The sequence below is a fragment of the Anser cygnoides genome, chromosome 1, assembly GCF_040182565.1.
Source record: "Anser cygnoides isolate HZ-2024a breed goose chromosome 1, Taihu_goose_T2T_genome, whole genome shotgun sequence".
Taxonomy (NCBI): Eukaryota; Metazoa; Chordata; class Aves; order Anseriformes; family Anatidae; genus Anser; species Anser cygnoides.
Genome location: NC_089873.1, coordinates 55020537 through 55033234, shown reverse-complemented (window position 1 = coordinate 55033234; position 12698 = coordinate 55020537). Strand labels below are relative to the sequence as shown.

The following is a 12698-nucleotide window of genomic DNA, read 5'->3' as shown; positions in this document are numbered from 1 at the left end:
ATCGCAAAAGTCAGGCTGCCTCCTGTTTTAACGTCCTTGAGGTGAACAAAATAACACCGCCCAAGCCATAGTAACGGTAAATTCGCCTGAGTAACATCTCTCCTTCTGGCGTACGCACACACACATTCATACCCTGTCCCGAGCCCCCTTCTGCTGCCTGAGCAACCTCCCGGCTGTCTTTTCTGATCTGTGAGGGAGATAAGATGAACAGTATTGATGTAGAGATTAGAAAACAGGAAACACAAGGCCCACAACCACCAGTGACAGGAGGAAATCCACCCTCTCTCTCTCTCTCTCTCTCTCACACACACACACACACCCACATCCTTCTTTGAGAGGATGACACACTGAGTGAAACCTTCCAGCTTTTCACCGAGGACCATCAGGTAGGTCCTTCTGGAAACCCTGCTGCCAACAGCGCAGGCCATGAGGCAGCACAGGGTGTAGCTAACATCCCCTTCGGTTTGCCACAGCAGCAAAAAGGAAACTTAATCCAGCACCCGGGGTGGGTGAAGCAGTGACCGGACAAGCAGAGATCTCCACAGCTTTCTACTCCTCAACATTTCATTACCCAGATGCGCGGAAAAAGCCTGTGTGGCAGGCAAGGCAATGGGGAATCAGCCCCGGAGACAGTAACATCCTGTTGCCAGCACCAAGCAGTTAGAATGTGTGTTAAGCTCCCAAACACATGAGATTGGCTTACAGAACGAGTATTATTATTGTTAACAATAGATTTCAAATGAAGTCTTTTTCACTTGCTTTTTTTCTTCAAAAACTGTCAGGGCTCACACTTTCAGGCTCCTCTCCAAACCCAGAAGGAACAGAAACATGTTCTACTTTATAAAAAGGAATTCCATCCCAGGAACTGGAACGTCAAACCAAACACCACACCATTTGCGGCAAAATCACAAAATGGTTGTATCCGTCCTCTCGCCTCTAACTTAGAGCTGTATCAGAGGCCATCAGCCAGGGAGCAGTGAATTTGGGCAGTCCCTGGTCAGTGGTGCTGTCCCTCAGGGCCATTCCAGTCAACATTAATGTCAACACTCGCGAAGCTGCGCCAGTGTGCACTGTGGGCTGGCTTCCTGCTGTCCAGCAATTTTGGAAGCGGCTAATAGTGGCTTTAAAATACTTTTTTGCCTCCTACTTTTTATCTGCCCTGGCAAGCTCAGGGCTGCTGAGGACTTAACCCACTAAATACTCTCTTGCAAAATGACTTGCAAGAGAGCATGATGATATCCATGCAGCCATAACACACACACACAGAGGTATAGCTGTATACCCCTCATACACAGACATGTCAGAGGAGTTTTCATGGATTTTTCCTCCCTTGTGAAGCTGACATGATCCAGTACTAACTATTAAAAGCAGCACAGAGAACTCCTTAAACCCCTATTAACTCCTTCAGAGCTGATTTCCTCCATCTCACAGACATCAGAGATATTCAGGCTGCATCCCCAGCCACCTGAAACGGCATTCAGATGAAGGGATAAAGTTAACAAGCTGTCCGTCTAATTCCACCCAGCATTCTTCATTGCTGCTTTGTTTGCAGTGAAGTGGTCATCAGCCACTACCCTTGCTGCGAGGTGGGTGGGAAGTAGAGCGTATTGAGGAGTTCTCTTTCTTTTTTTTTTTCTTTTTTTCTTTTACACAAAATTCTAGTTTTCTATCAGAATCTTAGTTCCTTTTGCCTTTCTCAGGAGATGCATTTATTTTATCTGTCTCTCCGTTGCAGGTTTTGAGCTCCCAGGAAGAGTGGTACAAGGCTGAACTCAGGGGTCAAGAGGGCTACGTTCCTAAGAACTTCATTGATTTTCACGTTCCCCCGTAAGTGTTGTGGGCACCACCATTACACAGTGCCACAGAGAGTGTCTGTGTGTGCGTGCAGGTAGGCAGGTGTGACAGAGGAAGCACTGGTTATAACACACTGCAATTTAAGGCTGGCAAGGACTGCCATAATGCTATACACAGTTCTGCCAGCGCACCTTATTCCTACCCTGAAGCATCCTGTGTTCTTTCCGAACTGAATGGTTCTCAATGCTCTGCATCACTCTCAAGTGACTCCTTTGTTACTGCTGCTCAGAGGGATGTCACCGGGATGTGGCAGGAACTGCATTTAGCTCTCCTTGGACAGAAGAATAGGCATGATGTGAAGTCTTGGCAACAGAGACAGAGTCTGAGCACAAAAGGAAGAGCGAGAACTCTCTATAAATGAATTATAAAAAAATGTAATCCGCCTCCCCCCCCCCCACTCTTAACTACATTAACTCCCTTTTTCCTACCCTGCCATCCACGTTCCCTCCCCCCACGAAGCGTGTGCGAGTTTCTCTCGATGCACTAGAGGTCAGTGCAATGCTGCACGAAATGTGACAGCTGGTGTTGCTAATGGATTGACAGAGACGATAGACCAGACATGCCACCCTGCTCCCACACACACGCACAGACACACACACACACACCCCTCTCCACGCTTCGTGACTGCACACCCAAACACAGATCTGCCAGAGGACAGGCATACCCCCCTTCCTCCCTCCCCGCCGCGTAGATGACACGACAGCAAGGACTGATAGGTGTTTAAACACTTGCTAAATGTGCTGTCCAGCCCCGTGCCATAAATATGCCAACGGGTGGCATTTTTATAACCTTTTTCCTTTCAGTTGGCAGAAATCCTCCCTGAAGCCCCTCTAATTGCCATCTTTTGTAAAAGTGATGAAGCATTTCAGAAGAAGGAGGCAGAGCGTGCACCAAGCCCAGTACTGCTAGCTCTAACACGCTGGTGCCCTGGGCAGGCGAACTGGGAGCGTGAAGGGATTTTGTGGCCTACAGAGAAGTGCCACTGTCCCCTTTGGAGGTGGCACTTACTGGATAGTCTGTTTGGACATGAGCCAGCCTGCCTGGCTGAGCTGAAGGACGTTTTTAATTTGCTTTACAAATATGGGCTGTTGCTTTTGGGCCTCATGGGGACAGAATCTCCCAGCTAATTGTGCTTGTTCACTTTTTCTCAGGGCTGTGGCGTCATGCAGGGACACTAGCAGCTTCTTTTTTTCACACACATTTTCCTCACGATGTTTTCTCTGTGCGAGAACTGTGAAGAAACATTTCCACTTTGACACTTTTCTATGAGTAGCACGTCTGCACTTTGAAGGCCAGATGCTAGAACCAGATGTAGGGAAGAAAGTTGTCTCCTATTTTTGATGGGCCATTTTTCCTATCTATGTATTGTCAATAATCATCAAGAGCAGTTATCAGTGGTGATTAAAGTCTGATTTCCCTTTTGATTGTTAATGATACATAGGTAAACTGTGATGGAGAAGAATAACAAAACTCAAAAGAGAAAATGACAGTCTGAAATTATCAGTCCTTAATTGTAATGCAATACAGGTAATTAAGCATTACATAAAGGCAGAAGACTGCAGATTGTAGATCTTATTAGCCACAGACATATACGAGTGTACATGATGTTTTTTCTCTCCACTTAAAATTTCCTATTGACACTACATTATTTTACTGTTTAAGGTGACTTTTCTCATTATTTGTCCAGTGCCTTATACTATCCGTTTGTTATGTTTGGTTAAATTTACATAAGCGTACTTATGTATTCTGTGTTTCTGAGATTTTGTGGTAGTATAACTCTTGCAAAAGCCAATTTATTAGTACTGAACTTTCATGCCTTGCTTCTGTTAAAAATTTATGTTTGTCCCTTGCAATATATCCATCACAGTCCAGTAATTTTCAATCAGTTTACAAAGAGCAATTTGATGTATGTCTGAGAATTGTGCGTATATGTACATATATATACACATTTGTAATTTTAAATTTCCTTGACTAACACCTTACTCTACTGTGCCTGTAATTACACTTTCAGCTGAGTGTTACTTAGCAGGCCAAAGCTTACGTGGTTCTCTTTGCATGCACATGCTTTTACAGCTCAGAGAAAATGGTCTGCCTCCACATGGCCAGTGGGAGTAGACATGTGGGATCCTCTGATTATTTTGTTTTGTCTTTCTTCCATCCTGCTTATTCATGTTCTCCTTACCTTCAGTTTTTCTATTCCTTAATTTAATTCACCTTCTTTATTCTTGTCTCCATGATTTTTCCCACTTGACAGATGGTTTGATGAGAGGATATCCCGCCACGAAGCCGAGAACATCCTCATGAGCAAAGGAGTTGGTTCCTTCATTGTCCGGGCCAGTCAGAACTCTCATGGTGACTTCTCCATCTCTGTCAGGTATCTGCTCCGCACAATGTTTTCCTGTCCCTTTTCCTGGTTAATGGTCTCTTCCATAAGTGGTCTCTTCTAATGGTCTGGCTTCCTAATGACAGGAGTCTTAATGTGACATTGCCTCTCAGGAAGTTTGCATGCTGCCAGTCGCTGGCAGTGCTGCTGTGTCACATGAATGAGAATGAATTAGGCATCTGATTCCCAAATGTTTCTGCCTTTCAAGTGACACAGTGGATTCCCCATTTCAAAGCTGCATCCCCTGGTGACTTGCTTCTCTGAAGGAGCTGCAGCAAAGCAAGGTGGTTCACAGGACATCTTCCACAGTGCAAAAAGTGTGCCTTCCATTTGGTTTATTTTCTTGACAGTGCCATTTGCTATATCCAAGAATTCCACTACTACCAGAATTACATTATTAACTTATTTCCCACAGATCAATAAAACAGCCATTGGATAAGAATAGCCTTTTTTTTTTTTTTTCTTTTTACTAGCAGCCCTCCTTCATTTCAGCCACTTAGTGTATCTCAGCCTATCTTAGTGTATTCTCAGAGCTTCAAAGCAGAGCTGTTAAATGATGGTTGGTTTTCTGATTTTCAGTTAATCAATGTTCAATCAATAATCAGTTTTAAATTAAAGTAGTGATTGGCAATGCCTTTTTTAAGCATTGTGAAGTTTCTGATTCAGAGAGTTCAAACATTATCTGGGGGGAACGCAGGAAAACATTTTGCCAGGAACACTAACTTTGCTGTGGCCACCTCTTTCTGTGTATCAGATGCTTGTTTAAGTCATCCCTTCCAGTTCAGGGTAGACTACAACTGTACCTTTGTGTCTCATACATAGTACAGAATAAAGCTATTAGATATTTGCGGACCTCAAAGCTCCTCTGGCCTTTATTTCAAATGAGAGGCTTTAAAACCCTATGCTTTGTTCTGATAGCACTTGTGACTGGCCAGCCTTTCAACATTCCACGTTTGCAAACTGATGTGTCATTTGAAATACAGAGCCACATCTAGGTCCAGTACACATAAGGGCTACGAATGGTTTACTTTCCAGAAGTCTAGATTTGGCCAAGTGTCAGAAAGAACTGTTAAGGCTCCCTTCGGGAAAAGACTTCTTCTAAGAAGAAGAAGGTGCAAGCCAGTTGGTGATCTCTTACTTTTTCAACTGGATTCAGGCATGAAGATGATGTGCAACACTTCAAAGTGATGAGGGATTCAAAGGGTAACTACTACTTGTGGACAGAGAAATTCTACTCGCTAAACAAGCTGGTAGACTACTACAAGACAACTTCCATCTCCAGGCAGAAGCAGATCTTCCTGAGGGACGAACGAGAAGAGAAGGTAAACACAAACTATCCTTAGGAGTTCCTCAGGGAGAAACCCTTTTACTGAAGGAATTTAGCTCACAAGAATATCTAGGAGGGAGGTCTGTCCTTGGAAACCCAATCATATCACTATGCTGGTGGGCCCTGCAACATAGATTTTTAGTTAATTTGAGCAGAATTTTCTGATTTTGTTTTGGATTGTGATAGAAAATGCTGCAAATCTGCACAGAGGTGCTTTGCTAAAGCTGTGCTGAGGCCTCAGAGCTGAAATCCTAAGATGCCTTGCACAATCGAGGGAAGCAGGTCGTGCCTTATGAAACGCCTAGATTTCATAAGGTCTGGTACAAAGTTTGCTGTTAGGCTGTGTCTGAGAAGAATTTGAGTCTGGTTTCCTAGCGTCCTTGAATGCACACAGAGTGCAGCTGTTATTACAGTGGAAAGTTTCTGTGCTAAGAAGAATCATCTGTCTCCTGTTACTTAGTGAGTGTAGTAAGGGATGTGGAGGAACCCAAGGCAGAACCTGGCGCAGTGGCTGGTAGGGGGCTGAAAAGTCCTGCTGAGGAGAACATAGCAGATCTGGGAACAAGCTGTGCATTCAGGAAGGACGTAGTAGATGTTTAAGAAGGCAGGGAAATCCCAGTCCAGTGAATGCCTGGTTTTGTGCCAGGAGAACAAGCAAATGACATAGTAAAGGCTGCTATGCGTTGCGCACACAATAGTGGGAGTGAACACACCTGGTCACTGCAGTAACCAAAGTCCTGCTTTACTGGGAAACGGATTCTGGTATTAAATTACCAGGATGTACAGGTAGAGGCAAGGCAGAAAGTGCACAACTTGCTCACTGAAGCGGGAGAGTGTTATAAGCTACATGTGGGTCATTCTTTCTGGCTCCAATAAAGAGAGGATTTATTTTTCAGTCTGAAGGAAGGGCTTGTGTTGTTGTCTCTTTCTAGACCACTTATTCAGCACTTTAAAAATGCATTAGTAGGATGTAAAATAGACACTATGGGACCTATGAGAAACAGATCACAGCAAATAATAGTTTGGGGAAGGAGAAAGAAAGACTGAATGCATGTATATCTGTCAGTAAGACAACCTGTTTGGGCTGACTCTGAGCAGGGAGGGAAAGGGAACAGCATTTGCTCCAAGATGCAGACAGGCAAATGAAAGAACAGGAGTCAAGTTTGCTTTGGCAAATGCTCTGTATATTTGTTATGGTGATAGGCTCAGCAGGGTATGTTTAGCGCTCATCACAGTGGGGTTTCAGTTCACAATTAGAACTTCTAGATGCTACAACCATATGATAAAATGATAGTAATATACGGATTTTAGTGCAGAGACAAATGAAGGTTAAGGGCAGTATTTCCAGAAAGATTTTGCCTCCTATGCTGGTCCTCACATCAGTGATCACATTTCCAGCCCAGCATCACCTTTTACTACCCACTTTTCGAATCGGGGGTGGGGAAGATCTAAAATATGGGATTCTTTATTTGTCCTTCTGTTCAGAGGGGCAGGAGCATACTTTTGGAAGAGCCTCCAAGGTGAAGGATCGTGATAATGATCAGTAGGTAATGATTGCTAAGCTTCAGTCAGGGTTGTGGTGGGAAGCAAAACCTGACCTCACTTTTGGGATCTTTCTTCCATCAGGAAAGGCGTGGTGGGAGTCTCGAACGGATGGGATGGGAAGCACTCCATCTGGGTGGAGCATCTGCAGAAGCTCATTCTTCTATATCCAGGAGATACGTGGATCATCCAGTCCCTGTACTGCACCAGCAACAGGTATTACCAGGAAAGAGGTCACATGAAGCCTGGGCACATGAAACATTGGCCTTGATTGCTTGGTAGCAAGTGAACAGTCACTTTATCAAAATCTGCCACTCTGAGTCTGCTTTAGGAGGCAGAGTCAGTTATATCTTCATATGGAAGTAGCAGCAATGATGGCAGTGGCCTGGGCAGATCTTTTGGGTTGAAACAAATGTCAGTTTTTATTTAGTTCTGTAATCTTTGGGACTTAATGACAAACCAGCAAAAAAAAAAAAAAGAAATCAGCACACTGTAACCCTTTCACTGGGAGCCTGAGAGTACTGAGCTCCACCCCAAAAAATGGAAAGCAAGGGCAGTGTCTTGTGACAGTTCGGAAAAACACTCCCAGATCTCGCACACACAAATAGGTAGTTTCAGGAACTCCTCTCAAGTCTGTAGAACAAGTGAAACCTTGCTGTCTGTTTCTTCTCTGTCTTATTCCACTGACAGTCTGAACCACAAAACACATCAGGGATTAGAAATGACTATGGTAAACCTAGAAAACCCTGGCTTCCTCCAAAACATTCCTCCTCCTGTTCTGGGCCCTTTGTATTCCCTTTCATCACGTTGCACCCCTGATGCATGATGTTTCTTTGCTCTCTTGCTGGCATAGGAATGGAGAGGACAACAGCAATCCTTGGTGATGTTTTCAAAGTTCTTCCTGATTAATTAGGGGGGAAATACTTTTCCCAAAAATCCCAAACACAGCATCATGTGAGCCTCTACAAAGAAAATTAACTCTATCCCAGCCAAAGCCATGACACTGGGGTTGTCTCACGTCTCTTGGCAGAGACAGTGTAGCGTCAGCCAAGGAGAGGACTTGTCTTGATGAAAGGAAGAAATCCAAAGCCACATTCCTTAAGATGTGAGAACTCCTGTATCACATGGCCAGGGACAATCATGAAATGGCTGTTCTCTCATCAGACAAGTAGCATTGCCTGTCAGGGGACTGATGGTGGAATAACACAATCTCTGACAAAGCTGAGGACCTGCACTCTTTGGAGCACTGTCTATGCCTGAGTCACATGCGTTACAGAGCAGAAAGACTCAGAGGTGTGAAGTGTCCATGCAGTAAATCTTGCAGCTGCAAAGCCAAATTGAGTTCAGTCACATCTAGGCAGGGACAGCCGAGGTGCAAATTGTGCCCCAGTCTCAGGGACCTTTTAGACAGACAAAGGCGTAAGTGACACCAAGTGAGCATGTAGAAGAGTAGGTGCAAGAAAATCAGCAGCAAGAGGGAGAAAACAATAGCTGCTCACAGCAAACACAAGCTGTTCTTCCTCCCCTCTGTTGATACAACTGATCAGATCTTGTGTCACTGAAGTACTGCGGCAACCTAAGCTAACGTGATAACAGATTCTGTCAGATTGTTATTGTAAAAAAAAAAAAAAAAAGTAAAAACAACCTCGGTGCATGTAAAGGCCTGAAGAGCTCAAGACGCTCAGCACTCCTTGGTTGTGCAGACAAAAGAGAACTTGCTCCCTGGATGATTTGTATTGATATGACTTCAGATGTGCAGTCATGCAATTTTTTCTATGGATTTTTTTTTCTCTTTCCTCATTCGCTAATTGAGCTACTGGATTTGAAGGCCTGTTCCCTGCTCTTTACAGTGTGGGAGAGCCCAAAGAAAAAGTAAAGTAGGGAGACTGGGTCATAATAACTCCAGAAAGGCAAAAATCCCCTTGTTGAGCTGGCTTTTCACCTGTGATTTATAATAGGTTTTAGGTTTTCTCCAGGACTTAGGAATAGGTCTTAGGTTTTCTCCAAAACTCCCAGAAGCCAAAAAAGCCACTGGCCCCTCAGCAGATGTGGAACACAGCTGAGAACAGTCAACTTCCAACTTCTAAGAAGAAAAATCCAAAATAGAACAGTCTAAGATGACCTCTTCCATGAGAGGCATTGCTTCCAGGACTGCAGCACAGGGACTGTACTGGAAGCTGACTTTTAAGATGATTTGTATGAGGCTTGGACCCTGACCACCAATGACTCTTAAAGCCCCTCATTCTTACACCTCAGTATATTCATGGCTTTTCTCTTGCTGTTGTCTTTCTAGGATAGATATGGGGGGAGCCTGGACAGGAAAGAAGGGCTGCATGGACTAAGGAATCATGGCCAAGGAAGTGCAGCAGCTATGCAACGGAGACACACAGACCCCCTGCACCAGCAGACACCAGTGAGTGATGTACTTGCAAGGCCCAGCTCAGTGGGTCCCTTGTCAATGGCAAGCAGTCTAGGCAATGCTACCTGCACAGAGGTTGCACGAGGAATAGTGTGTTATGCCTGTTGAGATACATCTTAGAAGATGTTTCTGAGTCTCAAGACTCTATCACAGCTGCTTGAATGTGGTTGAATCTGCTTGAATCTACATGAGCGTAGTTCCAAGACTGTTCTCAAGATCAGTCTTAGTTAACATGCAGAATTATTAGAAGAGGGAACTTAGCATGAGCTCAACGCAATAGGCATCTGGGACTTTGTGAGTGAGCCTGAGCTCACCAGTGGGTCTGGATCAAGCATGTGATTCCTTGTTCCCTGCCTGTTTCTATCTCCTTCCCAGCGAACGCTATGGGTCCGTGCCTTGTACGACTTCGATGCTGTGGAACATGACGAGCTGGGCTTCCGCAGTGGAGACATCGTAGAGGTTCTAGACAGCTCCAACCCATCATGGTGGAAAGGACGTCTGCGTGGGGAACTAGGTCTCTTCCCTGCCAACTATGTCACACCGGTGCTCCTGTGAGGGCATGGTATGCCCCAGAAGGCCGTATCAGAGCTGCTCTTCTGACATGACAGGGACAGAGAGGGAGTGAACCTTCCCTTGCCCCCAGGACATATGGTGTTTTTGATTTTGTCTTAATTTATTGGGAATTGATCTTCTGAAATGTTGGTAAGAAACAGAACCCTTTGAAGAGGGTGGGAATTTTTTCCCCTGTTTTTTTACATCCATAAAGGGGAAGGGAGCAAGAATCCCGGACTGTTTACTGAGACCTTGCTGGATCCTCCCTGACCTGTTATTACTTTGGCTAAGTATTGATAACTTCCTGCAATTAGGTTTGTTTTGTGGAAGTGCACCTCAGACAAGTCAGGCTTCAATCTTTAGGTAGCACTACCCCTTTCTTTTAGATCTGGTTGCACTCATAGTACCTTCAGGCTCTGTTTCACCTTCCTTTCAGAGGCAGGGCTAATGCCCAGGTGAGTTAAATGATGATGGGTAATTACATTAATCCTTCAGGTAGGGATGGAAAGTAAGGGGTCCTTAGGCTGACGTGCAAGGCAACCTTGACTTTTCTAAATAGTTTTTGGCTTGCACCTGTAGTACTTCCTGTGGGCATGGAATGTGTGGATATACCAGATGAAGGGACGGGGTCCTGTAAGCTTTTGTACAAACAACCAAGTGGTGAAGATACAGGAGGGTGAGAAGCTAATTTCATAGCTTCTTCAGATAGTCCTGCTCTCCTGCACTTCTGTCTGCACCCTATAACAACAACTTGTCCCATTTTCAATCTGCTTTCCAAGGTACCTAAACATCCCATTCGACATCCTAGTTAGAGCAGGTCAGGCCCTTCAACTAACTGAATATCCCCTGGATTGAATAACAACAGTGGATATCCCTTACTGATACCTTTCTAAAACTGAGTTGGGAAGGGGTTGAGGAGAAGAGGTTTTTCTGTTTCGTGCCAGAAGTTCTTTCCTTGAGAAGGTGGGGTGTTCAGGATCACTGGGTATACAACTCTGACTTGCCAGTGGAATGCATCATGCGACTTGTTGAGCTGTGACTTTACAGTGTACAGACAATAAAGTTGTGGCCATTGAACAGTCTATTCTCTGTTCCAGTTTCTTTTAGATGAAATAAGGTAAATGAATAGGATTTCAAATCATTGCTGAGTGAATGCCAAGATGTGATACAAATATACTGCAAATGCACATTAAAATGATCCAAACCCCGAGAAAGAGATACTGCTGCCTAGCCACCGCTCATGCATGTTTATATTAAACAAGCTGCCCGAATTTTTCACAACATGTGGAACCTCAGCAGTCAGCAAGGAAGCGATGAATTATCATTCTTGGGAAAGAAAGAAAAGGTAAGTGAAAAGACTCTAAAACCAAATCAGACTCAGCAAGAAAAATGTTCTTATCTTTTGTTAGTCCTAGTGGGAGAAAAAAATCCAGGAAATAGGTTCTTGGTGCAGTCCAATTCAATGTAGCTGGCCTAAATAAAGCTGCCAGCTAGAGAGAGTATTAGCAGAAAGGACCCATTGTCAAGGATTTGAGAGAACTCCACCAAAAGCAGATTATTAATGGTTGAAGTAAAATGAGAATAATTAACAAGGCATATAAGCCCCTACATAGAATAGAAAACTTTGAAAAACACATTAAGAGCTAATCTCCATTGGCTACACGGGTGGCTCAGGAAACGGGGAGACACCATGAGACTTCCTGAGCTGGACTTGGCCCTGTTACTCTTGCAGAGGCTCTGTTCTGGGCCTTTAGCATCTCACCTTTAAAGAGGAGTAAACTCCATGTGGCTTTGTTTGGAACAAGCTACATTATATAGTGGGTTGATGTGGGGGTGGAACCTCTGTGACTCCACAATTTTGAACTGTTTTGTTTTGATTCATTCTTTTTTAACTTTTTCCTTTTTTTTTTTTTTACTAAGCTAATGTCAAATTTGGAAGAGAAAGGGCTAATATTCAATGAGGGAGAGGACAAAGTCCACAGGAAAGGTGGAAGGAAAGAAAGAAAGAAAGCGGTCAAAGCAGAGGAGGGATATGAATGATGATTCTTTCATTCCTGCACAATATCCTTGTTTTCCCGCATGACATCCTTGTCTCTAGATCAGCGAGACATGGATTTGACAGATGGACCACTCGGTGGGTAAGGAATTGGCTGGATGGTTGCACTCAAAGAGTTGCGGTCAGTGGCTTGATGTCCAAATGTAGATCACTGACAACTGGCATTCCTTAAGGGTCAGTATTGGGACCTGCACTATTTAACATCTTCATCGGTGACATGGACAGTGGGATTGGGTGCACCCTCAGCAAGTTTCCTGATGACACCAAGCTGTGTGAAGCAGTTGACACGCTGGAGAAAAGAGATGCCATCCAGAGGGACCTGGACAGGCCTGAGAGGTGGGCCTGTGCGAACCTCTTGAGGTTCAACAAGGCCTAGTGCAAGGTCCTGCAGCTGGGCAATCCCAAGCAAAATACAGGCTGGGGGGAGAATGGATTGAAAGTAGCCCTGAGGAGAAGGATCTTGGGGGTGCTGGTTGATGAGAAGCTCAACGTGAGCTGGCAGTGTGCGCCTAGAGTCCAAAAGCCCACCGTATCCTGAGCTGCATCAACAGAAGCATGGCCAGCA

At 44.5% G+C, this 12698-nt stretch overlaps 1 protein-coding gene across 8 annotated transcripts in view; it reads left to right on the top strand.

The window, feature by feature from the left end:
• GRAP2 (GRB2 related adaptor protein 2) overlaps positions 1-11159 on the top strand; it is a 103998-nt gene extending 92839 nt beyond the window's left edge. For all 8 annotated transcript variants that reach the window (XM_013180960.3, XM_013180965.3, XM_013180962.3 and 5 more), the window contains 6 exons: positions 1736-1827; positions 4109-4228; positions 5394-5559; positions 7191-7322; positions 9400-9519; positions 9901-11159. In XM_013180960.3, coding sequence (XP_013036414.1) covers positions 1736-1827; positions 4109-4228; positions 5394-5559; positions 7191-7322; positions 9400-9519; positions 9901-10080 — 810 coding nt within the window. In that variant the 3' untranslated portion in view covers positions 10081-11159. The remainder of the gene's footprint in view (positions 1-1735; positions 1828-4108; positions 4229-5393; positions 5560-7190; positions 7323-9399; positions 9520-9900) is intronic.
• Positions 11160-12698: the final 1539 nt, after the last annotated feature.